The sequence below is a fragment of the Gossypium hirsutum genome, chromosome D11 (genome assembly GCF_007990345.1).
Source record: "Gossypium hirsutum isolate 1008001.06 chromosome D11, Gossypium_hirsutum_v2.1, whole genome shotgun sequence".
In the NCBI taxonomy this organism is placed as follows: Eukaryota; Viridiplantae; Streptophyta; class Magnoliopsida; order Malvales; family Malvaceae; genus Gossypium; species Gossypium hirsutum.
The window spans coordinates 14,785,072-14,812,917 of NC_053447.1; the positions used below are offsets into that span (position 1 = coordinate 14,785,072).

At 31.0% G+C, this 27,846-nt stretch overlaps 4 protein-coding genes across 8 annotated transcripts; 3 read left to right on the forward strand and 1 right to left on the reverse strand.

Moving 5' to 3' along the window:
• The first annotated feature begins 1,990 nt into the window (after positions 1 to 1,990).
• Positions 1,991 to 2,516, forward strand: LOC121223786 (protein arginine N-methyltransferase 1.1-like). Its single transcript, XM_041106229.1, has 2 exons — positions 1,991 to 2,171; positions 2,305 to 2,516. Exons 1-2 carry the CDS (start codon positions 2,019 to 2,021, stop codon positions 2,482 to 2,484), a joined length of 333 nt encoding a protein of 110 aa, XP_040962163.1. The 5' UTR covers positions 1,991 to 2,018; the 3' UTR covers positions 2,485 to 2,516.
• LOC107910967 (probable protein arginine N-methyltransferase 1) lies at positions 2,516 to 4,135 on the forward strand. Its single transcript, XM_016838876.2, has 4 exons — positions 2,516 to 2,783; positions 2,945 to 3,060; positions 3,203 to 3,353; positions 3,547 to 4,135. The coding sequence occupies exons 1-4, from the start codon at positions 2,531 to 2,533 to the stop codon at positions 3,750 to 3,752; spliced, it is 726 nt and encodes a 241-aa protein (XP_016694365.2). The 5' UTR covers positions 2,516 to 2,530; the 3' UTR covers positions 3,753 to 4,135.
• A 9,190-nt stretch (positions 4,136 to 13,325) lies between these two features.
• LOC107912546 (cyclin-C1-2) lies at positions 13,326 to 18,494 on the forward strand. Its single transcript, XM_016840764.2, has 9 exons — positions 13,326 to 13,486; positions 13,610 to 13,716; positions 14,373 to 14,412; positions 15,321 to 15,365; positions 15,811 to 15,929; positions 16,021 to 16,135; positions 16,707 to 16,757; positions 17,544 to 17,691; positions 18,069 to 18,494. Exons 1-9 carry the CDS (start codon positions 13,455 to 13,457, stop codon positions 18,168 to 18,170), a joined length of 759 nt encoding a protein of 252 aa, XP_016696253.1. The 5' UTR covers positions 13,326 to 13,454; the 3' UTR covers positions 18,171 to 18,494.
• Positions 18,495 to 20,193: 1,699 nt separating this feature from the next.
• On the reverse strand, positions 20,194 to 23,421 carry LOC107912545 (uncharacterized). 5 transcript variants are annotated; one of them, XM_016840761.2, is made up of 9 exons: positions 23,160 to 23,421; positions 22,994 to 23,063; positions 22,669 to 22,881; positions 22,043 to 22,224; positions 21,778 to 21,952; positions 21,475 to 21,686; positions 21,090 to 21,215; positions 20,884 to 20,987; positions 20,194 to 20,519 (listed from the first exon to the last, which is right to left on the reverse strand). In XM_016840761.2, exons 1-9 carry the CDS (start codon positions 23,197 to 23,199, stop codon positions 20,367 to 20,369), a joined length of 1,275 nt encoding a protein of 424 aa, XP_016696250.2. In that variant the 5' UTR covers positions 23,200 to 23,421; the 3' UTR covers positions 20,194 to 20,366. The 5 variants fall into 5 exon arrangements, 3 of the variants coding, with proteins under 3 accessions (XP_016696250.2, XP_016696252.2, XP_016696251.2); XM_016840763.2 differs by having other exon boundaries at positions 21,475 to 21,668; positions 23,160 to 23,332; XM_016840762.2 differs by having other exon boundaries at positions 20,896 to 20,987; positions 23,160 to 23,332.
• Between the last annotated feature and the right edge of the window lie 4,425 nt (positions 23,422 to 27,846).

Here is a 27,846-nt window from a genome sequence, read left to right on the forward strand (position 1 = left end):
TGGCCTGTCAATAGCCGGCACCCAGTACAATTTAAAAAAAATTTCTTTTTTTTTCGTGTCAGAATCAGATATCAGTATACGAAAAAAATAAAAAAAATTTTGGGTGCTGGCCTGTCAATGGCCGGCACCCAGTACAAATTAAAAAAAATTATTTTTTTTCGTGTCAGAATCAGATATCAGTATACGAAAAAATAAAAAAAATTGGTGCTGGCCTGTCAATGGCCGGCACCCAGTACATTTAAAAAAAAAATTTTTTTTTTTTTTCGTGTCAGAATCAGATTTCAGTATACGAAAAAAATAAATATAATTATATATAAACGATAACACAACAGTAACATATAGAATTTATCAACGGTTATTAGCTCTTTATATTAAACATTTTAATAGAACAATTTATGTAAGGTTAGATTAAATTAATGAAAATTTGAAAAAGAAAATTTTGTTCTCAAAAAACATTACATGGAAATGTAACTTTTTTAATCTTTAAAATTGTATTGCTAAGTGGACCTTAATCAAAGATGCAAGAAATAAAGAAATAAGTTTTAAATTCTGTCATAGAAATTCTGAAAAAAATTTAACCTTAATGTATCGAAAAATATGCGCTATTAATCACACAATTATCTAGAAATTGCAAACATTTACCATGTTTGGTTTGGTGTATTGGCATAGCCAATACATCCCTAATCGGTGGGCCCCACCTAATGCGGCTGTATTCCATCGTTTGGTTTGATGTATTGCTAATACGGGTGTAATCCTTTACCTTTCTAATCGGTGAAAACCACTGATTTCTAATCCCTTCCTTGAGCTCAGTTTAGGCGCTGCTTCAGTTTTGGTCCCTGTTTTACCCTCCCCATTCCCGCTTCTGTTTTACCCAAAATCCACGTCTTCTGTTTCTTCCTTCTAGCTTTCTTCTCCATTCTCATCGCCTCTTCTCCTTCTCTTTTTTACCTCTCTTTTTTATATAGGTTTTTTCACGTGTGGTGGGCATGGCATGGCACTGGTATTTTATTATCTCTCTCCATTTCTAGATCCCCAACACAACTCAAACCTCGACCAACTCTTCGAACAATTTCGAAGGAGCTAACATTCGCTTCCGAGACGCCGACGACAAGGAAATCGCCAGCAACAGCTCCAATCTCGATGATTCAATCGTCGCCGTTAACAAAGCTAGTGAATATGTTTCTATGGGAGAGCCCGACATTTCGTTTTTCGGTTGCGACGGCGAAGATGATAAAACCAGTGCTGATTATTACTTCGATTCTTACTCTCACTTCGGTATATCTTCTGCTTCTCATCCTCTTTTCCAAGATTCAATTTTGAAGTTTTTTTACTGATTTTTCTTGTTGATTAGAAAACAATGAGAATGTGAGGATTTCTTAGTGTTTCCTTTCACATTTTTGTGAAGAAGGTTCGAATGTGAGAAGAAAGTTTCTATCTTCGCAAAAGTTAGAGCTTGTTGAGTTCAATAGTTTATTTATATCTAAGTAATTTGTGGTTCACTGGTTGCATGTTTATGGGGCTAGCATGTTGGTATTAGGTAGGGCATTGGGTTCGCTGATGTTTCAAGTTATACATTCTTGTATTTATCTCCAGTGAGCACTTTCCTCTAAATCTTTGTCCCCTCTTTTGTGTATGTGCAGGTATTCATGAAGTAAGTGTGCAACAACTTGGACATTTGAATCTTGTTTCGTTTTTGTCGACTTATTTATGGAATGGTTCTGCTTCAGTCACCATTATTTTGTGATCTATTGGGTGCCGAATATCTGTGATTGGAGGGTTGGTTGTAATTTTTCTGTTTGTTTAAGCTCATACATGAATTAATGCATCACAGTTACTATCCAAAAACTGTCTTCTTTTTTTAACTTAATCTTTTACTTAAATTTCTGGAAATGATTTCTGCGTTTGTTTTCTTGGTTTCAGTAGAAGAACTTGATACGGTTGCGTAACTTTTTCATTTCTTCTTTTTTTGTGAAATGTTTTTCCTCTGTGTTAACCTGCTATTCCTTGTATTTCAGGAAATGCTTCAAGATGTAGTGCGAACCAAGACATATCAAAATGTTATTTATCGGAATAAGTTTCTATTCCAGAACAAAGTAGTTCTTGACGTGGGAGCTGGGACTGGAATTTTGTCCCTGTTTTGTGCAAAAGCAGGGGCGGCACATGTTTATGCTGTATGACTTCCAGTTTACATCTTCCTTCTGTTTCTGTTTTATGTGTTGTTAATAATCTGTCTGACCAAATTCTTACACTCCTGGCGTCTATCTCTTATTTGTCAAATGCTGTTCATATTTTTCCCTTTCCTAGGTTGAATGCTCCCATATGGCTGACATGGCTAAACAAATTGTTGAAACAAATGGCTTGCCTGATGGTGAAGTTTTTAAAATTGTTGTGTCTTCTTGTATTGCTTCGTGTGGTTGGGGGCAGCTAGCTACTTTGTTAGTTAAATTCTCCGTTGCATGCTATGATTTGCAGAAAGTAGCTTAGATTCCTGCTATAACTGTTAATTGATTGAGATTTTAACTCCATCATCATGTCAAGCTCTCTTGAGCAGTTTACTTCCTTATTATTTCGTGTGGTGAACGGGCTGGGCCTTTTAAATTTATTTTTACTCTTGCTCATCAAAGCAAAACTTTTGTTGGGTTCTTATAAGCTACATTCTTTACAATCAAAGTTCTTATTCCTTCACCCGTGTCAGGTTGATGATGGAGTTGTGCTACCAGATGAAGCTTCTCTTTACTTGACAGCAATTGAGGATGCCGAGTACAAAGACGACAAGATCGAATGTGAGTATAACAGACTGCTAAATTGATATAAATCTAGGTATTCATGTTCATATGTATTTGTATAACTTTCAACGAGTTTTTCTATTGTGTTTCATTGCAATTCAACTTTTTGTATTCTTATATATACCCCATCTTTTCTACATGGCATCATCTTGCTACAGTTTGGAATAATGTTTATGGCTTTGACATGAGTTGTATAAAAAAGCAAGCTATGATGGAACCTCTTGTTGACACGGTTGACCAGAAACAAATTGTAACAAATTGCCACCTTCTCAAGGTGAGAAAATACACAAGCATATTCCTGTATGTATGTATATATCATTGGGTATCTATATATATGAACACTTATTGGAAATTATTTTACAAAATAATGTGTTTGGAGTACAACTGAATTATTTATTTTGGTTTTCTGGTTTCAGACAATGGATATTTCTAAGATGGTTCTTGGGGATGCTTCTTTCACTGCACCTTTCAAGCTTATTGCAGAGCGTGATGATTACATCCATGCTTTCGTTGCATATTTTGATGTTTCGTTTACCAAATGCCACAAATTGATGGGTTTCTCTACAGGTTTGTATCTACACCAAATGCCACAAAATGCTCCACAAATTGATGGGTTTCTCTACAGGTTTGTATCTACACCAAATGCCACAAAATGCTCCACAAATTGATGGGTTTCTCTACAGGTTTGTATCTACAGGTTTGTATCAGCAAGCCAGCCTAGAAGAACTTTGCCTTGGCTAATGGCAAATACAAAATGCAGGACCAAGATCGCGAGCTACCCATTGGAAGCAAACAGTCCTATATCTAGAGGATGTGTTAACCATCTGTGAAGGGGAGACAATAATTGGGAGCATGACTGTTGCACCAAACAAGAAGAATCCCCGAGACGTTGATATAATGGTTAAATATTCATTGAGCGGACGACGTTGTGTGGTTTCGAGAGTTCAATTCTATAAGATGCGCTGATTTTGTTGCAGAGTATTTCATCACCACTACTAGCTGTAGGATACCTTGTTTGCATGTTCCTCAAATGTTTCACCAACATTTTTTTAATTCCTTTTCTACTTTCTTTTTCTCGAAAGGTTTTCCCTGAGAAAGAAAAACACATAAGATGCATGTACTTCATTAACTCAATCCAACTGTTTTCTTCTCATGTATGCTTCATATTGAGTCTTGTGTTTTGTGCTGATGTGAGGGAGCATATATACAAATGACATTGGATGTATGACATAGGACTAAATAGATTTTGAGCTTTGACAAGCTGCTTATAAGCATTGTTTCTTATAGAAGAAACACATTATTGGAGAAAGCTTTTGAATCTCCCAACTATTGGATTTGGGTTTCTTTTTGGCAATTTGTTTATTGTGCTTTTGTTTAGATGATGAGAAAGGAAAGTCAAGAATTATATTTACTCGTTAAGTTAAATGAAGATATTTGTAATTTAAAAAAATAAAAATTCAATATAAATTTAAAATAAGAGTTTAACTAAAAAATAAGAGTTAGTGGCAAAAATTAATAAAATTTAAATTTTAGTGGTAAAATTCAATAACATAAAAATTAAGTTACAAATTTACTCATATTTTTTTAAAAATAACGGCAAATATAAATAAAAATAAAGTACAGTGACAAATTTCAATATTTATCTATAGTATGATGATAATTTCGCACTTTAATATTTTTTAAGAAAACAATATTTGAATTTTTTAGAATGGTACGGTAAAAAAAAATTTAAAACATAATTATTGTGCCAGCTATTTTAAAATTTTTACCAAACACAATTTTTAAAATTTTTAGATAATTTGGTAAGAAATTAACTGTATTCCAATTATTAAATAATATGGTAATTTAAAATAATTTTAGTACAAGATCATATATATCTAATATAATTAATCGTCATTAATTTGAATTTATATTAAATAAGTAATTGAAAATATATATTTTATTAAATTATATTTAATAATAATTATGTTAAATTATATTTCATAGTATTATATATTATGATTTTAGAAAATTCATATAAGAATATTTAATATTAAGAATTTATTAAATTATATATTTTAATTAAATATATTTAATAGTAATTATGTTAATTTATATTTTACAGTATCATATATTATGATTTTAGTAAATTAATATAAGAATATTAATTATTAAGAATTTTATTAAATTATATATTTTAATTAAAATATATTTAATAAAAATTATGTTTAAATATGATTAAATTATTTATTATTGATAATAATAATCTTATTATAATTTAAATAACAATAACAATAATCATTTACCAAAACAAATTTATGCTAAGGGTATTCTAGTCATTTTAGTTTTTTCCATTATGCTATTACACCTCTATTACATTCAACCAAACACAAGATTACTATTACGCCTCTATTCCATTACATTCAACCAAACAGTTGATTTGCTATTACACCTCTAATCCAATACAGCGAACCAAACGCACCCTTAGTGCTTACACTTATCAACTGTAAGAGATTTGCGGTTATACAAAACCGTGTCTCTAAAGGTTGAATAAGACGGAGGCAACGAAGAAAGTAGAATAAAATCTAGATCTTCTTTATCATACTGAACCTCCATGGCCTCCAAGTTCAAGAAAATTTCTTTAAACACAATTAAGTGTTCGTGCACAAACACATCTCCCTTCAAACGATGAATATAAAAACGCTACTTCATATGTAACTTACTGGTCAGGGTTTTCGACATGAATAGCTGCTGCAGTTTCACCCATAATACATCGACAATATTCTCCTTCATCATATCCTGCAAAAATTCGTTAGAAAAATGAAAATATAATTGCATCAAAGCTTTTTGATCTTTTCGCTTATGTTCTTCTATCGTCAACGTCGAAGGCATCTTATATATCCCTAGCAGGGCATCCTCTAAATTTATTTGCGCAAGAATTACCTGCATCTTTATCTGCCACAACGCGAATCTAGAGTTGCGATCCAACAACGAAATTTCATACTTCAGTGATGCCATTATCGTGATTGAGATAAGCAGCTCGGAAAGCTCAGATACCAATTAGTTTATTTTTTTAGAAGAGTTTAAAATATAGGGTAAACTATCAAAATAGTCATTTTTGTTTGCCTTAGGTTACATTTTAGTCACTTATGTTTGAAATGTTACGTTTTAGTCACTTACGTTATCGTGTTGTAACATTTTAGTCACTGAGTCGTTAATTGTCGACAATGGTGTAACGGTAAGTTGATGTGGCACGTTAAATCATCATTTCAAATGAAAATTTTAGGTTAAATTCTACAATTGGTCCCTATATTTTTTCGTTTTCAACAATTTAAAAATTTTCTTTTATGTTCTTCTAACTTTTTTTTTCCATTCTCTTATGCTTCTCCCTCTATTTTCCTCCCTTCTTCATTTCTTTTAACATAGTTTTTCTATGCTTTCCATTTGTAACTAGTCCACAAGCTCGCCTTACTCGAAAAAAATTAAATTGTTCAAAAAAATAAAACATAGAAAAATTACGTTGAAAGAAATGGAGAAGGGAGGAAAACAAAGGGAGAAGCATAAGAGAATGAAAAAGAAAGAAAGTTAAAAAAACATAAAAGAAAAAAATTAAATTGCTCCAAACGAAAAAATATGGGGACCGATTGTATAAATTAACCTAGAATTTTTGTTTGAAATGATGATTTAACGTGCCACATCAGTTTACTGTTACACCGTTAACAGAAACTAACAGCTCAGTGACTAAAATGTTACAACGTGATAACATAAGTGAGTAAAATGTAACCTGAGCCAAACAAAAGTGACTATTTTTGTAGTTTACCCTAAAATATATAACGAATAACAACTAGCTTTATTTGATTTTTCCTTAAAAATCCTAAATACTAAACCCCAGTCTAATTTTTTTAAAATTTATAATTAATTTACTCAAGTAACCCTAAACCCCAATTTATTTGATTTTTTCCTTAAAAATCATAAACACTAAACCCTAATCTAATTTTTTGAAAATTATAATTAATTTAATTAAGAAACCCTAAACCCTTATTTATTTAATTTTTTACTTAAAACCCTAAAATCTAAAAACTCAAAAACTCCAAAACACTAACCCTAATTCCAAAAAACCCTAAACCCTAACAAATGGGAAAAGTGCTTCTTCAAGGAAGAGCTTTGTCTACGTGGACACAAAGCGCGCCCTCAAGGAAGCGTTTTCTGTCCACGTGGACAAAGCGCTTACTTGAGGAAGCATTTTCTTGCTTTATCCCCTAACAATGCGCTGGCGTGGACACGTTTTTGGCAGAAATGGTCTATTTTAGTAATTAATTCGTGACCTAACCCATTTCTGTAATTTTAAAAATAAAGGGGCTTTTATTGGTTATTTGCCCCAGTTTTTTGCTAGAACAATTTTCTTTCTAAAGTAAAAAACAATTAAATAAAACCAATAGTTTCTATATTTTGAACTTCAATCGTTATCTATATATCAATTATACTACAACATCTCTTTTTCTTTTTCCTTTTCCGGTTATATAGTAAAGCGGTCAAATCTCAATTTTAGTCCCTAGGCTATCTATATAAATATATGAAGGAAGGTGACACGTGGACCAACATCCCTTTTGAATGGTCAAATATTAATTTTAATCCTTAGGCTATACTCAAATTTAAAATTATAAGAATAGTCAAATTTCAAAAAGTCTACTCTAAGATTTGGTAGATAGATATATTAAATTTTGGTATCTAAACATTTTTATTTTTCATTCGATATTTAAAAATTTATTTTGAAATAACTTATTAATGATGAATTTAACTATATTTTTATGAGTAAATTAGTATACTTTAATAGATATGTATAGGGATAAAAAATTGATATATGTAAATATAAATATATGATGTTACACGGTACATAGAAAATTAAGAAAACAATATGAAATATATATAATATATTAAACAAACGTGGGTGATCTTGAATTTCATAATTACAATAAAGAACTTTAATGACGAACCAAAAAGTCAAATAGTAACCTATATCTATATATGAATTCCATTGTGGGTTTGATTGCAACCTTTTTAGCATTTTCTTCTCCTGCTTGTCTTGGATTTTACACGCCATTTTTAATTCCACAATCTATATGTCTATTTTAATTTTTTTAATAGCATCTAAGAACTTGTGGTTGTGTTTTACATTTGCTTGTGGAAAACTTTTTGGTTTCTCTAATAGTTAATTAAATAATTTTTTATATAATGTGTAATAATACGGTAGTAATTCTTTTAAATAAATAAATTTGAAGTTAAAAAAAATTAACTCACTACATCACATAGAAACATGTTTAGAAATAAAATAACATATTAAAATTTAGATAAAATAAATTATTAATTTGTAACAATTCATATAAGTTTACGAAATGAACACAAATTATTATTTTTTAAATGAATCACTATGATCAAGTACACTTATTGAGGATAAAATGAGGAAATAGGTCGAAGTGATAGTTTACATAGTAGCGTGTGAAGAGCCGTGAATTAAAGCTTGTGGTGTCTTTTGATTTGGTTTTTTAGGTGGAAAGAGTTGAAGAAAAAAAAAACCCTTTCCCCATGCTAGAGTGAGGTATTTATAAGTGTGGATGGCCTTCTCTTGACCTGGGGTCTTAACACGTGTATGGTACATGTCCCGTCAAGAGGCACGATAGTTTCTAGGTGAGTGGCAATGGGTTGGAGATAGGTTAGGCGAGATTCATGTGTGAGTTATGCAAGGAAAGACCTAACACATGTTCCTGGTAATGTAAACTAAACGAGTTCCAAATAGGTTGATATCAGTTAAATTTGATTTAGGTTTTCGGATTTTCTAAACCAACCATCGATTAAGCCATCCTTATTTTATGAGATAGAAGTTGAATGAAATACTTAAAAGTTTTTCTAAATATGAACTTTTGGTTCAAATTTGTAAAAGGTTGTATAAAGATATAATAATTATTTGTATGATACTTATTCCTACGCGTATTTTTTAAAGTTTAGATATTTTAGATCAATATAATGCACTTCTAATTTTACTTCATTTGAAAACATATAATAGACTCTTATGGAGTTTTCAATTACATTAGCAAAATTAAATATTATATTAATATTAATTTTAAAAAATATTTTCAACCATGAAGAATTGTTTCAGTATATGTCACTTCCATAATATTAAATTGCATATTTTTTTTGGTGTATTACAATAACAAGATAAAGCCCGAACAACAAACGTGACTAACAAGACTCAAACTCAGGCCAGATCTGGGGTGGTGAACACTGTTGGCCATCAAGCCATCACATTAAAAAATGATAAACAAAAAATATGCATGACATATTAAATCATATAATATATGATAGCACAAACATAATAATATTTTTATCTCCAAAAGATGAGTATCAATTTTTTTAACAATTCTCCATAAAACAGGATTAGAAACATCAAAATAAACATCCAAAGGGGATTTATTATCACTTAAGAATTTTTCTCTTCTTCTTTTAGTAAAAATAAACTAAATATTTTAGAGTGAAACATATTCTAGGCCAATGGCATTTGGTATCACATTTATGACAAATAGTCTCATTGGTTTGCATACTATAATATTTTGGAAATAACATACTAATATATTTTTTTATTCAATGAAATAACATGCTAGTAAATAAGTTTAGAAATAACAACATACATAACATGGTACATTGGAAATTAGTATAGAGAGTATAGTAATGAAACAAAGGGTTGGCAACTAGAAGAAAAGAAGGCAAATGTGACTATTGTTATTTTAGTAAAAAAATATGAAAGAAAGAAAATGTGAAAACAAATATGTTGGAAGCACACTATAATTTGTTGCATTGTTCAGAAGAAAATATATTTTGCTGATATCTAGTCACATCCTAACTAACTCTTAAAATCATGTTACAAACTAAAAACTAAAAACTTCTAGTAACAACCAGTTGCCTACAGATTATCCTTCATCTTTATCGCAGCGGAGCCATCTCCTGCAATCTATAAACCTAGACCCGAACCATCTAATCTAATACCTTCGAACGAAGACCTTGGAAACCCATCTAGCCAGAAGAAAGCAGATAATTTAAACCCATTGTGGAGACCCAGAATGTACTGATCCAATCACTGAGCGAAGACAAGGCTACTCTCAGTAGGTGCTTGGGCTACTACATCCCCGATTACTAGGACACAGGTGTATGGCTTGGCCGTGTGACCCAACTCATAGAGTTACACGGGCACAGACACAGGCCGGGACACGAACATGTGTCCTTATTTCGATTGTTACACAGCCTGAGACACGGGTGTGTGTCTCAGCCATGTGACCCTTATAGTTCAATTTTTCCAACTTTTTCCTAAATGTTCCAAATGTTTCCAATTTAGTCCCGATTTGTTTCTAAAGTTTTTTTAAGGCTTCGAAAGCTCGATAAAGGGACGATATACATGTAAATGAATGTTTTATGCTATGTTTATGTTAATGTATGAGATATATGTTTTAAAGTTATGTTTTTACAGTCATGCTCCGTAACCTTATTCCGGTGACAGATACGGGTTAGGGGTGTTACAAATTAGTCCTTATATGTTAGATCAAAGAGCAAATTGATCATCCTGTTAAAAATTTTATCCATTTAGATTGTTAAAAATCGGTCTATGTATGTCAACATCATGTACACGTGGCACACCATGTGTAGCCGTCTAGTTATCCTATCAGTTACACTAGTTTTTAACAGTATAAATAGATGAAATTTTTAACAAAAAGAACTAATTTGGCCTTTGATCTAATGTATAGGGACTACTTTGCTCATTTTTTGAGTAAAGGGAGTAAATTGCAATCTGACTTCTAATATAGGGACCTCTATGATACTTTTACCTAGATTGTCTTCCCATTTTGCTAGAATTTAATTTTTTTATATAATTTTAATAAAAATAAAATAAGAATATTTATTAAAAATTTTAATGCTTATATATTAAAATAATCATAGTTTACAATATAAAAATTCAATATTTCAAATTAAGTACTACTTTTATGTATTTTTTTCCTTAGTAGTTCTTTTGCTATTCTCAAAATATAAAAACTTAGTCTCGGTTTGATTTTTGAAAATCTTGAAGAAAATGTGTTTGGTTGGAAATTTTAAAAATAATTTTTGAAAAATAAAAATAAAAATATATGAAAAATAGAAAACGATAAAAAATATTTTCATTATTTTATTAAAAATGTTTTTTAAAATTGAAAATGGTGAAAACAATAATCTTTATTATATTTAAATAAGTTGCCCCTAATTTAAACCTATATAAACGTGAAAATATTCTTTTTCTTTTTTTTGATAATTTTTAAATTTTAAGTTTAGTATTCTAGATTGAATCCATATAAATGCATTTTTTAAAATTTTATTTCTCATCTATTATAGAAAAATAATTACCAAACATATTTTTATTATTGAAAACAAATTTTGCTTTCTATCATTAAACATATTTTTCAATTTTAAAAAAATAAAAAATTATTTTCGAATTAACTGGACCATACAGTTTAAAATACTAAAAATATAGTTTTAAAAAATAAAAAAAAATTATATGATGGTAAGAAATAATTTAGTTAAAAATACAAATCCTAAATATTCAAAACATACATGGTTTGAAATAGCGATAAAATAGTTTTAAAGTACAACCCACAACAGATCTAAGATTCTTCTGGTACATTAGCATCTTCAATGGTTTTTTTTTTATTATAAAAATTCTGTAATGATATTGGTCAATTATGTATGTTATGATATGAAGTCACTCACATGCTGCAATGGTGTTTTGTTAGTGTATGGAAATTTGCATTGCCTGATTCTTTTTGCACATTGATGATGGTCGTCGTTCTGTCCATTACAGATGACCTTCGTACAAAAATTGCTAGGAATGTGATAATGTATAACATAAATTTACAAAAGTATATATTGTAAATAATAAACCAGTCTTCCAAATGCTTTCTGTGTTACACTGATTTTACAGAGAATCGTCTCTTCTCATCCCATGCCAGGTAAAGTTGCCATAATCCGATATATAATTTCATTAGGAAGCATACGTTTAATTTTAGACCAATCCTAATCACCCGTAGCAGTGACCATAGACGATACTGATGCAAACCAGTTCAAAATATGCTCTTTCTTATTGCATAACTCAACCAAAGGTGCCCTACTCAATAACCTTTTATCCTTTCAAGAGTCAACATTGTTCCCATCTACTATATTCCAGACAAAACCCTCACGGACCAATGGCCATACATTGCAAATTCCTTGCCATAATCATGAAAAATTAGAACCGCTCGAATTCGTTGGAATCAAGCCTTCCCACTCGTACTTCGACTTCAACTCTCGAACCCATAAATGGTCTTGTGCTTGTTGAAACCCAATCTTCATAAGGAAAGATTTATTGAAATCTTCCACTTTTCAAATACCCAATCCACCCTCCTTTATTAGCTTGCAAATGTCGTCCCACCTTACCAAATTAATGCCCTTTTTTTCTTCGTTGCATCCCCATATAAAGCTTTGAACGATTTTATCAATCTTATTACCAAACACCTTTAGGAATGATGACAGTCTGCATGGAATAAGAGGGAATGGATGAAAGCATGGACTTAACAAGGGTAATTCAGCCAGCCAACGATAGGGAGCAAGACTTACAACCTCAGTGCTTTTGTTCCAAATGGCTGATGAGATACATCAGCCAACCCCAGCCATAGCTAATTTCATGTTTTAATCTTATTGAAACATTGTTAGAGAAAACTATCTATGTTTTTTGATGATTCCCCATGCAACCTAAAAACCTAAAAAAAAAACTCCTAAATCACCTACGTTTGCTCAACCGAAGTCTCTGCAAATAAACCTAAATCATTTGCAAAAAAATCCACCCACCTTCAATAAGAAAAATGGGCGTACAAGTACCTTTGTTGACCTGATCTAGAATTGCATGGGCTAATCTCTCTATACATAAAGACAAATATGAATGGAGACAATGATTCTCCTTGGCGGATTCCATTGGAACTAGTACTTTTTGCAAGACATTATAACATGTTTGGAATTCCCACTTCCTGAAGACATTCTTCCTTTATTATCAAACTTCTTTTTCATTTAATATATAATTTCGTATGCGACTATAAATGATATTGTTTATTATATTACCACTCGATATGAGCCTAAATTTTTTATTAACATTTTTTTCTTTTCTTTGTAATTTTTTATATTAGAAATATAAATAAATATTTAATAAAATAATAAAAGCAATGGGATAACAAGCCCAACTAAAAAAATTTCCAACATCCAGGCTTTGTCAATTAATTAGCCCGAAAATCAATGATAAATATTAAGAGGATATCTATTTGAGAAGCTCATCCAACTATAAAAACTATAATTAGAGAGAAAATTGATAAATCTCCACAAAAATGATCAATTCACAATATTACTTTTAAATCCTTTTACAGTTAAATATTTTTAGTTTTGACTATATGAACTTAGCAATGAACAACCCAGCCCAAATTCCATAAACGATGGCCTGGTGAATCTGGGCGGATCCTAACTATACCAGTGACCACTAAACGAAAATTATAAATTGTAAGCTTTGAAACGTTAATCAATAATCACGGCTCCCGGAAAAAAAAAATCATTATGAGCACCTAACACTAACAGGATTCACCATAACAACAAAGAATGGCGGCCAATTTCTGGACTTCTTCCCACTTGTAACAACCATGCCAAGCTCCTTTCACTGATTTTGCAATCTTTCGCATGGGTTTTCATTGTTTTGATATTTGCCTTTTTGTTGTCTTTTCTTATTTGATTTCTTTTCTTTTTCGTTTGTTCAGTAAACAGCTTTTGGACCCGGAAGAGGTGGATGTGGTTCATCAACAAGATAAAGATAAAGGCATCACGCTTGAAGAATTTAAGCTGATTAAGATGCATATGGCGAACTGTATGTTCCCTTTCTCTCTTTACTCTTTTGTTTAATGGGCTTCGATCCGGGTTTTCTTGATTTTGCAAATTTTGGATTTTCTCTGAGAAGCTTATAATCTGGGTATTTGTTATTTAATGGTAATGTGGGCTCTTTTTGTTTCAAAATTGAGCTTGGGTTTGGAGTTTTCTTCATCTTTTGTATCTGCAATTTTGCATGTTATAATATGTTGGAGTTTGTAATTTTATGCATCTTGAATTTTCGAAATCAGGAGCATTTGATCAGCTTAAGTCCTCATATTTTCATGAAAATGGGAATTGTTGGATTTGGTTACTTCAAATTGTAACCATGGGATGGTTTCAAGAATCTGAGGGTCCTTCAGTTTTTAATATTAGCTTTATTGTTTATGCTAGCATGGCTTACAAACAAGTTCATCAACAGAAGAAAATTTGTAATTCCATAATTTCTTTTCTGAAATCTGCTTTGTGGCCTATTCTCTTTGGGGCTTATATTGTAGTTAGAAACTTAGAATTTAAAAGGAAATCAATGGTGTTTTAGAATGTATTCTGTATGCAAACATGTGCCTTGCCTAAATTGATTGAACACATCTAATAGCTTTGTTCTATATAACTTCCTCATTAAAGTTAGTGATTTTTTGCTTTCTTTCCCTTCCCTAGATATAATGAAACTGGCTCAAAATGTTAAAGTGAGGCAAAGGTATGATCTTCTATCTTTGTTTTTTTAAGAAATACCTTTTTGTTTTAATTAAATGATTGTCCATTTCATTCGGCGATGCCGTCAAATTTGTTATCTTCACGTTCCCTTTCTAATTGTGTATGCTCCTGTGGTTTCTTCACTCTGACAATGTTTAATTGCAGCATTTTGGTGAATATGAACTAGTTCGACTGCTGATGCAACTAATATCGTGATGTGGATGTTTTTATTGGAAAACAATATCAGAGAAGGAATAGGAATGACAGAAATTAGAGTTCTTGATTTATTTAATTTCTTTATTATATTAGGTTTATCAGCTTGGCCTTTTTATTCAGTTGATATAGTATGTTGTGCCACTGGCATTTATTCGATTTCCTAGCTGTCTTGTAGTGCTACCCTGGACTGAACTGGACTATCTAAAGGCTTTTTCGATTACTTACTGTGATTCTACTTGTAAGCTTAAGAAATGGAATAACATAGGTTTCTAGTTATGTGCTATTACTGATTTTAGCTAAAAACTAATTATCACATACGCATGCATGGGCACTCATCCAGAAACCTCTTATGTTAGCTAATCAAATTATTAATCTGCATGTAAGCACTTTATTTGCTGCAGCTGTCAGCCCTAACGCAATAGCTTCTGAAAATAGTTGGTTACAGATTTTGTATAGAAAATTGTTGCAAGTAACCATCTTAAGTGTGCTAACAGAAAGGAGTCCTGAACATTAGTGAGACAATTGTTTCTTTCATTTGTGAGACAACTGTTTCCTGGTAAAGCAGCAAATCTAGTTTTTTTCTTTGCACACTGAATTTAGTACTTCTTGTCATTACGAACACAATGCACAAAAATTACATTGCTGGTTTAGTTTTCAACAATAGCGATTATCTCTAAGACATGGTTGATATTTCAGGGTTGTAGCAACTGCAGTTACATATATGAGACGTGTCTATACCAGGTATTTTGCATAGTTTAGTAGTAATGGTCATCTAAAAGGGCATGCTACTCATTGATGACAAACAGCTCTTAACATATCTTCCCATAAACATTCATTGTTTTCATAACTCAAACTATGAATTTCTTGTGATTTTTGAACTAGAATCTATTTTTTAACATGTTACAAATATATCATGACTTCATGTTTCCTAATTTTTGCAGTTTTCTTTTTCCATCCTTGAGCTGAAATGATCTGCTACTTCTTCATATAATAAGACATGTTCTTCATAGTCACAACTTGATAATTAATTCCCCATGTAAAGTTAGACATCATTATTTTTCCACCGTGCGACCAAGGAATATTGGATGGGATAGAGATGCATTGAATTTAAATATGTCAAAGCTTCACTTTTCCTCCATACAATGCATTATGAATCATTGATCAAGGTTTTTCATTTGTCTTACAGAAGGAGCATGAGTGAATACGATCCTCGTCTTGTTGCTCCTACTTGCTTATATTTGGCATCAAAGGCAGAAGAAAGCACGGTGCAGGCTAGACTTCTTGTATTTTACATTAAAAAATTATGTAATCACTTCCTACTAAGTTGGTCGATTTAACCTTTAAATTTCCCAGAATTTTGTTTGGTAACTTCAATCCTACCATATTTGCTTTGCAGCTTCTGATGAAAAGTATAGATATGAAATCAAAGACATACTTGAAATGGAAATGAAGATCTTAGAAGCACTTAACTATTATTTAGTTGTATTTCATCCTTACCGCACATTGTCTCCGTAAGTTTTTATCTTCTTTTCCGTAATTTAATGCACCTGTTTTATTTTTAATTTGCACCACAGATCTTTTGCATGGATAACGATTTTTTGTCATATGAAATTGTAACTTTTGTCTTAATGATTTCTGTCTACTGTTGAGATTCTATCCTGTAAGGTCATTCTATGATTATTTGTGTCAAATCAAGTCTAGTACTCCTATTATTATCCACATTTTTTCTACTGTTCTTTTAAATCTTTATTAGTTCCCTAGTTACATAATTGTATCTATTATTTGATATTGGTAATTTTTTTCTCATAGAATTTGGTTAGCATTTAGTAAATGCTTTTTTTTTTTTTGTATTATAGAGATGCACATTTATGACATATTATTTATTACATTTTCTATGAACATAAACCGAATGCAGCCTTATCTGACAATTTATAGTTGATATGCAACTTTAAGTTAGAACTAAACTAGCTAGTTTAAGTTTAGATTTTCTTTTCAATACTGTGCTTTCTGCTAATTTTCATCAGGACTTTTTTTTAAAAAAATTTCCCACATGAATATATCCTTTGCCTGTTACCTCGGCAGGTTGTTGCAGGATGCTGGCATGAATGATATGAGTATGACTCAATTATCTTGGTAAGTGTTAAAACTCCAGCATCTGTACCTTTTGAAGTTCCAAAATATTTAATGCATGTCTAAATATGCCCTAAAAAAGTCCCACCTTTTCTCATAAGTCCTAAACTTGTAAAGAAGAGTTGCTGAAAGTAAGTTGCCTTTGGCTTTGCTGACTATGTGCGGACTATGTTGCCTTTTCATTATTTAACGAAGAGTTGATTGAAGATGCATAAACCGATATACAAAATTATATAATGGAAAGGCTGGGATTAAAATTAAGAACCGTAATGGTCCAACTGGCAAACTTTACTTTCAAACCAGCTTTTGTTATCTTGGTTTGAGGATGCTCAGCTTCAATTTTTTTTTTTTTTAGATTGATGAAATACATCTATATACCTGACCTATGGAATTAAATAGGTGCATGTAGATTAACTTGTGGTTATTATTCAACTGTATTGAATTTGGTATAGTTGTATTTATTATTTAAGAACTCTGTTTTATTTGAACTGAAATAAATGAAAATCGTGAAGGAAATTTTTAATATTCTATCATTCCTCGTGTACATGTAGCTGTTTTTCAACTCCGTAGTTTGCACACAATTGACCTGCTAACTTTGGGCAGGATACAATTACACAACAGAAATATGCCACAAGAAAAGTAACTAGAACACAAAAAATTCAATATGAATACAAGCATGTCTCTGTTCATGATCAATTATTGGTTTCTAATAAATCCTTTCTCTTTTCTTCTTCTTTAAAGTTCTGCTTAACTGAATAAATATACTAAACTTGGCAATTTGAAACACAGGGGACTTGTAAATGACACATACAAGATGGACCTTATTCTTACACATCCGCCATATTTGATTGCCTTAGCTTGCATATACATTGCTAGCGTCTACAGGGAGAAAGATATCACAACTTGGTTTGAAGAACTTCGCGTTGATATGAATGTGGTAAGTTTTCTAGAGCTAAATCTGATCCATAGCATTGCGGTTTATTTCAACACATCTCGCAAAAAAATTTATTTGATTAATACCAAGAATTGGCTGCCTTTTGGAAATGTTCTTTTCCATTCGTCTGGTGAGACTTTATACCTGTGAAGTTTGAGTGCACTTTCTGAGACTATATTTAACCGGGAAGAAATTCATGCATTTTCTGAGATCATTCTACTGGTAAATAACATGCTATTTACCAATCACCTTAAATTGAACATTGCATATCCCTGTGAAGTTTGAGTGCACTGCAACTCGCTCCATCATATCACAATTGCAATTACATTTTCACAAGTGGTTTATTTTTGCAACATTTTAAATTTTATTGAAACTGACAGGTGAAAAACATCTCCATGGAGATCCTCGACTTCTATGAGAACAAAATGATTGCAGATGAGCGAATAAGTACTGCCTTCCTCAAACTTGCTCTTAAGCCTTAGATGGTTGATTGAGCGTGGAACCTGATAATACCGGCATCGACCACTGCATGACTTGATATTATTTTCTCGGTGGCTGTAAGCTATGAAACTGGTAATATCTCAGCAGATTAACCTACCTTCTGGTATGAAAAACTAAAATGGTGTTCCATAAAACTTTGCAGAAGATAATAATGGTAAATGTCTGATTACAATTCTGTATTTCTTAAAGATAAGTAATTTATAAGTGATGAACCTCAAGCTCTGCAGAAATTGATTGATCTACACCGCATTGAAAAAGGGTCTGTAAATTTTTGCGAGACTTCAATATCAATTGTTTATGCTCAAGCTAAGTTTGAAATGAAGTTTCTTAAATACTAATAAAAATAATAAGGGATTCGACGTTTATATATATATATATATATATTGTCAATTTGACTTATTTTTTTAAACTAAATTTTATCTTTTAACTTTTTAAAAAATGTTAAATTGTTTTTAATAAAAATATTGACTAAAATATTAATATTTAAAGAAGTTGGTGAGGGTATTTGCGTGATAATTCATGTGCATTTTATATTAACATGATAGTATTTATTTTATAAGCCACAATATTTGTTTTAATATCTGTTTTATATACCATGTAAAACAAATGATTTAAAATTTATAAAATATAAAATAAATCAAAATTTAAAAAGAATATAAATTTTCATAATTTTTTTAAAAAGCTTGAAATATATGTGAATGGTTGGTTGTTAGGTTTAAAAATTTAGCATTTTAGTCGATATTTTTATTAAAAATGAATCAATTTGACTCTTTTAAAATGATTAAAATTATTTTTTTTTAAAATTTAAAATTAAATTTTACTAAAAAAGAGAGTCAAATTAACAGAAAATATAATAGTAACAAAATTTAACATTATGTCAAATAAAAAATAATTATTAAAAATAAATTTAAGGTTACTTAAAAAAGTTAGATATTATTGGAGTATATCAAACTCTACCTTGAGTACAACTTTAAAAGAATTTAAATTTGAACTTTCAAAGTTTTTAAGTCTAAAAGAAATATGTCCAATTTCACAGGGAAATTAAGTCAATAAATAAATAAAGTCTTTCCTAATTTTATTCACCCAATTGATCTTTGCATTAACAAATTTGGTTAAGTAGTTCTTTGATTATTGTTGATATTAATATTTAATGGTAATGTTGACATAGTCGTTAACAGACGTCACGTCCGCAATGTTTACTAACATGGTAGTACCACATCATCATTAGTTGTTGACATGACATTGCCATGTCATCATCGAATGTTGATTTGATAGCGTCATGTTATTAGCGGTTGTTGATGTGGTAGTGTCACATTAGCTAAAAAATATATATATATTTTAAAATTATTTTTGAAGTATATAATGACTCTAGACAAATGGTTATTGTTCAAGTTCATTTGAATTTGGACATCCATTTGTCTAAATTTATTTTAGAATTATAAAAGCACGAGTCCACTCTCTCAACTTGGTTCTTACTAGTCTAATAAAGTATGATGACTTATAAATAAGAATCTCATGCCATGTTTGGTTGGAGTACTATCTTTTACACATGTTTTAATATATGAGTAATCAATAAGTTAATTCACTTAGTAATATTTAGCTCTTACCATGACTTATTTTAACAAAGAGAAGAAATTTTTTTTTGGCTTATTTTGGAGATGTCTTATTTTTTACAAAAGTTTTCACTCATATTTCTAATTTCAAGTTTAAATTTGTACTAACTATTCTTTATTTTAGTTTTAACTATTATAATACATATGTAATAAATAAACTTTCTCCTTACGTTATTACACTAGTAGCCAAACGAGACGTCAAGATTTTCTTAAGGACCGTGAGACTTGATTCTTTGAAACATCTTAACTGTCTAATATAAGGTGCACATGGCATATATAACCATCTAATATAAGTTTCTAATACTAGAAATTGGTGAAATTTTTAACAAAAATACCAGTTTGCTCACTAATCTAATATTGTATCTGATATCAACGCTGGCTACCAAAGCTGTAAAGGTCAACCCCCAAATAATACCAAAGCTTTATTCCAATAAACTTAAGTTCCACATACATCAAAAAGATCAAACCATTTACATATGCATTCGTATAGAATGCATTCGTGTAGTTTATGAACTGGGTTGAAGGGTATCAAACCAAATAAAAAAAGCCAACTTTATTTAATCTTTACCATATATGCCGGATTGTATGCCAAACTATGTTAAGTTCTGATTCCCGAGGATGCCTCATATGCAAATATCGCATGCAAGCCATTCCTGAGGCAATACCCAGCAGCATTGCTAGCACACATAACCATGAAAATAGAGGGACTTTGCGAACCTGCATGTGATCATTATAGCCATTACTAAGAAGTCTTTAACAAAATAATTAACCAAGCAATATGCTTGCTTGCGCAAAACCTCGTATCACCACTGAGGAATCATACGTAGACATCATGAATAACTAAGAATGCCTTGCAAGTACGGTAAGGATACAAAAGCTAAATGACTTGCTTGACAAAGCGTAATGATAACAACAAATATTTTGGATTCGAGCAAAACACTTGCCAAGAAATTTTGTAAGCATAATGAACCAAGCCAAAGAAGCAAGCATTTACAAGTTATCAGCATGCTTGACAAATAAGAGTAAAAGAAAATACAGCCATGCAGAACATCTTAGCCATTATAATTGGTGCAAGACATACATTTTCCATTACCCAGTTCTTGTACGGAAGATTTCGATCTGCGTGCTCAAGTGAGTAGCGCAGCATATCAACAATTGTCAACTCTGTTACTGGATCATGGTTTTCTGCAAACTTAAAGGTTTACACTCAATTGCATAAATAATGGGACGGCAAAAAGTAATCAATAAATTACAAAGCAAAAAATGTAAATAACTTGAAGAAGTCACCTGGAATATCAAAAATTTGTTTTGCAGGTGGAATACCAAGCAGCTCTCCCAAATAAACACGGGCACGAACACGGTCAGCAATTGAAAGTAAATCTCCATGTGTGATAGCGACAACAGGTTTATCATCTAAACAAACAAAAAAGCATTCAGCAAATCGGTCACCTGATAAGAAGAAAGTCACATCCACTGATCCACAAAACAAAAAAACAAACAAACAATACCAACAAGGAATAGGAGAGTGAGAATAGGAAATGATGAAACATTAAACTTCTGTGAATAAATACATGGTAGTTACCAGGTGCCAGCCATTCAGAAGATATAAGCTGTCTTTATTGATCAGCTCCCCACATTTCACAAAATAAAACCATTAGTAATATCTCCGTACCTTTAAATGATAAGCACGGATGCTTGAAAACCTCGCTGATCATCTGCAAGCAGAGTAAGTCTTCCACGCCATCACCCTCAATGGATTTCAAAACAGAAACCGCATCAACAACAAAAATGACAAAATTAACCATCTGGGGCCTGCAGAACTTCCAACCTAGCTCTCGTGGTTTAAATTTCATTCTTCTCCTTAAACTGGAATCATCAGATTTCCTGATTAAACAAATCACTCATATGAACTAATCTGGAGACAGGAAAAAATACATGCATGACACAAACTACTCTGTAAAGTTACAAAGCAAACCTGATAACAGGTTCCCCATGACGAACACCATTATTCATCCAATATTGAACCATATTAATGTTTTCAGAGGTGCCATCGGCCAAGCCCCTGGAATCATAAAGACAGAATGAAGCTGAACCTCTTGGGATCATGTATCCTTGAAGATAGTAGGTCCCATCTCCAACAGATGGATTATCTGCTTTAGAGAAAATACTAAGTTTAGGGTTATAATAACTACATCTACTTTGCATAAAAGTGATCTAACAAACCAATGAAACAACATTACATGATATTTGAGCACGTTCTGGTGCAAAATTGTCATCCTCAAACACCCTGGAAATTTTATTGACAAGACTACTTTTTCCACACCCTTTTGGACCAATCAAAAGGAGTGATGTTGTTTTTGGAACATCGTAATCACTCAGTTTCTTGCCACCAACATTGTCAAACCATGTTCCAGGGAAATAACTGTTCATGTGAAATTACAAATGCCAATTAAAGTTAAGTAATACCAACTCTACCCATCTTGAACAACAAATGCTAAACATCAACTACAATAAAATCTTCAGAACATACATTGCATACTTGAATTATACGTGCGGGTACTAATATTCACTAAACAGGTTGTCAACAACTGTAAATATAATCAAGATCAAATCTGGCATTACATTATTAAGCAGCAATGATAAGAAGGTTTTTCATAAATCGCATTTTAGTGTTTGATGTTGCTTAGTGCACATTCTGATTATATCACAAACCTAGGATGAGAGGATCTTTTTGGTTTCAAAATTAAAAGTGCGTGCAAGTTTCAAACCAGTACTTTTTAGAGAATTGAGCTTGTATTTCTGGAGCCAAGCAACGAAAAAAGGAGAGCACTTTTTGGAAGAAATGAAATTGTGCTACCAAGAATACCTCAAAACCTTGTACTTTGCCTCGTTTAGACTCTTACTTCGAACCCGCAATTGATCATAACTCTGCAAAACCTCTTTGTAAACCTTCTGTCTCCTCTTGTGATACGCTTCAAAGTCCGGAGAAGATGACTGAGGACCCATCTTATCAAATTCTTCTAAAAACAACCTATCGCTTTCATTTTTTCCGTCTTCAGCCTTCATTCTCAAGTAATCCCTTGCTCATATGAAACCAAATAATCAAAATTCAACATTTTTCACTTGATCCCAAGAAAATTATATAGGCTAAAACTCATTTCATCCTTTAAAACAGGGGGGGAAAAGAGTACCTAAGCAAAGTGGGGTTTAGGGAAGACAATGATGGAAGTGGGAAATCTTGGTCCACTGAGTATTCTTCCTCTGTAAAAGAGAGAGAGAGAGAGATGAAAATGGATTCAAGATTAAAGATTAAATAGGAGAAATGAAATAAAAAGGAGAAAGAGAGTGTTGACATACCAGAAGTGGAGGTAGGAGGGATGATCGTCTCACCACCCATATTTTGCAGGAGAAAGTAAAACTATTTCCCTTGGTGAAGAAAAACGAAATAGATTACGTGTTGTAAGTTATATAATATAATTTGAGTGTTGATTTTAAAAAAAATCTGTTTTTGAGAGATTTATGCCAAAAAAAGTGTTGGGAGAGATTTTCTATATAAAAAAAAAATCTTTAAATTTTAAATTCAGATTAAGTTTAAAGTTTAAGATAATCCTGTAACCATTTCTTGACTGTCCTCACCTTCCTCTCAATCGCTGATTTATAAAATATATGTAGATTTTACTTTTAAATTAAAGTATAGTTGGCTTTCTAGTGTTTTCAATTTTTAATGAATACATTTTATCTTCTTAAAAATTTTAAATACATGGATATTATTTTTTATTTAATAAAGATAAGTCTATAAATTAACATCATATTCTTAAGCAACTAAACGTGATAATGTATTATTACTGAGTTTTAATTAATAAAAATAACTTTGAAATCATAATGAGAAAATATGAAAGGGATGGGAGATGGGAGGTTGCCAATTCAACTTTCATGAATTAGTCTAGTTGAATTCGGATGAGATGGGCTTTAGGCCCGATTTCTTTGTAGTCTTTGTCTCTTTGTTTTCTTTGGATCTCAGCCCAATTTCTGTTTTTATGTATTTATTTATTTTTATGAATACATTCAAAAAAAAACCTTTAAAGGCAGACATTTCTCCTTATCAATCTAACTCCTCATAATTTTTGTGGAAAAAATGTCCATAATAGTTGTCACCGAAGTGGGTAAATGAATTTTAAGAGAAATTTATTTAATTATTGCAATTTTCATTATCATTTCTTTAAAATGTTATAATTTTATGATTATTTTTTAAAACGTGTCTTCTTATTTTAATGTTTGTTATACCTATAATTGATCACTATCAATTCTATACATCATCATCAAGTTACATTGTCAGGTTTTAAACAAAGTTTTTATGACTGTGTCTCACACCAAACTCCAAGCTCTTCATATCTTCTTCCCCATCTCCAAGAAGAAGAAAAGGACTCTTCTCTCTTGCTCAAACTCTGCTAGATCTCCATGGGAATTCCCTATGCTCTATAAAAGACACCAAAGTCAAATACATAGCTAACACTCTTCAAGCACTTCCTCAACAAGAACAAACCAGCATCATTAGTGTATTTTTTCATTTAGTGGTGTGAACCACTATCATTCTTTATGGCTCTCCACGCCACCAACAATGTGAACCATTATCGTTGTCATTTTTAACTATTCTTCACATTTTAATAGTCCCGAGACAAGCCACTTTATAACCTTCCTTTCAACTAAAGACGCTATTGTTACCCATAATGTACCACTACCAATTTTATACACTACCATCAAGTTACTCCATCACATTTAAAAGAAGCTCTTATGCCTCTACAGCTATCTTATATACTAGGGAATCATTGATCGAATTGAGCCGAGTGAAATGAAATTCGAGTTAAGTCGAATCGAGTGAAGTTGCTCGAGTTAAATTAAAAAATTAAACATGTTAAATTAAAATCTTGTTACAGTATAACTAAATCCATGTTAGAGCACATAAATTTGAAACCATATATATTTGAAAATATTTTCAAAGCAAAATAAAAAATACTTTAGTACGATAAACTTAAATCATTAATTAACTTATTTATGTCTCCAAAATTATTATTCTAGAATTTTTTTAATTTTTTAACTTCCTTTATATATTTTTTAGAATTTTTTTATAATTTTTATAATTTTTAAAAATATATATAAGTTTTGGATTTTTTTAAAAAAATTATTTTGAATTTTTTAAAAGGGTAAATTATATCAACAGTCACTCAACTTTGATGCAGCTGAAAAAAATGTAACAGCCCGTTTCTGAGTCTGATCGGAACAGTGATTTCGGGATCATTTAACTGAGTCAAAATATTTATTTTACTATTTTAATAAGTCTTACAGCATGATAGAATGATAGTATAAAAATTTCGTTAAGAAATTTTGCCGTTTAAATGTTTAATTTGATAAAAAGGACTTAATCACGTAAAATGCAAAAGTTGCATACTATTTGTTAAAGTACATTAATTGCTATGAATTTAAATGTGTAAGTCCTTATGTGGTTATTTAACATTGGTTAATGGATAGACAAAAATAGTCATCCATTAAGTGAATTTTTGTGTTATAATATAAGGTTAAAATAGTAATTAGTGAAATTAGGGAAATTATATTAAAACAAAACAAAATGATGGCCATTTTATCATCTTTTATAGCCGAATGAAACAAGGAAGAAAGCTAAAAATAGGGTTTTGATATTCGGCAACTTGGTAGCTTGATTAGGTAAGCAATTTTGCTCGGTTTTTGATGATTTCTATATTTTTGTGATCATTGCTTTGAGTACTAGTTAGCTCGTGCCTAATTTTTTAGTTTGTTAGTGATTTTAAAAAATGCCATTGATGAATCCATGAGTTTTATGACGTTTGATGATGAATTATGCAAGCTAGGTGTTTGATATATATGTTTTGTAAAAAGATTTTTGACAAAAATGTCAATTAAGGATTTTAATTGAGGAATTTGTAAAATGTTGAAATATAGTGGTTGAAAGTGTGAAATAAATAGAAATATGGGCTGCTAGTATTGTCATAAATATTCTGCTATGCATGGGTTATGGCCTAAATGCATAAATTTGCCATTTTGCGTAATAAAGACTAATTTGCAAAGTAGTCAAAAGTATAGGGGAGAATGTGTAAATTGCCAAATATATGAATTGTGGATTAAATTGTATTGAATAGTTACTGAAAGTACCGAATTTGATAATATTTAGATCAAGATAAACAATTACCAAAACTAGATTGGGGGAAACGAAAAGTAGACGAGTAGACGACGGTTTATCTGAGCAATACGAGGTAAGTTCGTATAGCTAGAATCGAATTATTAAATATTTGTAATTGTCAAAAAATGAATGTTTATAAGTTGAATGAATAATCCACTTAAAATTTAAATTACCGGTATACGATTATATTACTGTTTACAGGAATGAAAATAAAATGTTACAAATGCTATATATGTTACATGGATTTGGTATAATCATATACAACGAATATGCAATTTGAGTATTTAATTGTTTGTATGTAATTAAATTGAATATATATATATATATGATTTGAAAAATTGAGCTATTGATTATTGAATGCTTAAATGATAAAATTGGATAATACCGAGCCCCGTTCAAACTTTAGAAAATCATCGGATACGAGTGACCTGTCACTAGGGTTACCGTTTGGTTAAGCTCCTGCATTTGTTGCGGACTCACCACAGCTCGTTAATGTTGATACGGAAAAACTTCTATTATTACTGATGTATTACCGGTTATACGAATAGGAATGAATTGATATAAATGTTATATGATTTACATGGTTTATAAGTTACATGGATTATTTGTTTTATGAATATATGAATTATAGAGATGACATGAGATATTTAGCTATATGACTTGGATTGATTTTATGATATATCATTATATGAATTGAGGAATGAATTTGGATGTTAAAAGAATGTTATATGTTTGGTTTCATCTTTATGAATGGATGAATATATGGATGTGAAATTACTAACTTGTGAATGGTGATGTGAATAGGCTTTGTGGACAAATGAGTTGATTTTAATTGCTTTAATGTTTAATGTTAAATTGGTAAGTTTAATTCTATATTATATGGCTTACTAAGCTTAATGCTTACTTCGTTCATTTTCTTATGTCCTATAGATTTCGGAAGCTAGCTCGATTTTGGACTAGGTTGGAGATTTGCTATCACACTATCCAGACGATATTCGGTACTTTTGGATCTTATGTAAATATTGTAAATATGGCATATATAAGCTATGGGTTGAATTATTTGGTCACTTATGTTGGTGAATGTGGTATGAATTTTGGGGTTTGATCAAGCTATGTGATATGGCTTGAGATGGAAATGTTAGGTTTGGTATGGAAGCATTATGTGTTATGCTTATTTTCTGGTGAATTTGATAAATGGTATTTTGGCATAAATGAAGTATGATTATGGATATGTTAGTATGAATGGTGATATGTGTTTACTTGTGAGTTTGGTAAGATTTTGATATGGTATAACAAGGTTTTGGTATGTTTTATAATGTATTGAAATGATATATGTACACATGTTTGGATATGAAATTGATATATGAAATTGACATTGAATTTGGTATGTTTGAAATGGTATTTAGTAAATGTTCAATGTTTTACTATTCCGAACTGAATTAAAGGTCCTGTAATGCCCTTTACCTATTCCGGCGACGATTACGGGATAAGGGTGTTACAAAAGTCACTCTGATTTCAATTCAATCACTCAACTTTCAAAAAATAACAAATCAGTCCTACTAACCATTTTTATTATAGATGTAACAGAAAAGTGACCTGGCATTTAATCAACTACCTCGTTATTTCAAACCCAAAATATATATAAGGGTAAATTACACCAACAGCTACTCAACTTTTATCTCAATGACAAAAAAATTACTCAACTTTCAAAAAATAACAAATCAATCTTACTAACTTTTAAAAAACTAGGCATCTAAAAAGAACAAATAAAACCCTTGAATGAATTCATCTTGTTCAAGAAGAAAGCTGAGAACCATGGCTTCCTTAGTGTCA

Excerpts from the sequence above, each read along its gene's own strand:
- LOC107912545 (XM_016840761.2), bottom strand. The coding sequence starts at position 23,199 with ATGGGTGGTGAGACGATCATCCCTCCTACCTCCACTTCTG. Across the intron at positions 21,687-21,777 it reads CATGGGGAACCTGTTATCAG|GAAATCTGATGATTCCAGTT; the intron begins GTTTGCTTTGTA and ends TTGTTTAATCAG. Across the intron at positions 20,520-20,883 it reads AGAACTGGGTAATGGAAAAT|GTTCGCAAAGTCCCTCTATT; the intron begins GTATGTCTTGCA and ends GATCACATGCAG.
- LOC121223786 (XM_041106229.1), top strand. The coding sequence starts at position 2,019 with ATGCTTCAAGATGTAGTGCGAACCAAGACATATCAAAATGTTATTTAT. Across the intron at positions 2,172-2,304 it reads GGGCGGCACATGTTTATGCT|GTTGAATGCTCCCATATGGC; the intron begins GTATGACTTCCA and ends TCCCTTTCCTAG.
- LOC107912546 (XM_016840764.2), top strand. The coding sequence starts at position 13,455 with ATGGCGGCCAATTTCTGGACTTCTTCCCACTT. Across the intron at positions 14,413-15,320 it reads AATGTTAAAGTGAGGCAAAG|GGTTGTAGCAACTGCAGTTA; the intron begins GTATGATCTTCT and ends TTGATATTTCAG. Across the intron at positions 17,692-18,068 it reads TTCGCGTTGATATGAATGTG|GTGAAAAACATCTCCATGGA; the intron begins GTAAGTTTTCTA and ends TGAAACTGACAG.
- LOC107910967 (XM_016838876.2), top strand. The coding sequence starts at position 2,531 with ATGTCAAGCTCTCTTGAGCAGTTTACTTCCTTATTATTTCGTGTGGTG. Across the intron at positions 2,784-2,944 it reads CAAAGACGACAAGATCGAAT|TTTGGAATAATGTTTATGGC; the intron begins GTGAGTATAACA and ends ATCTTGCTACAG. Across the intron at positions 3,061-3,202 it reads CAAATTGCCACCTTCTCAAG|ACAATGGATATTTCTAAGAT; the intron begins GTGAGAAAATAC and ends TTCTGGTTTCAG.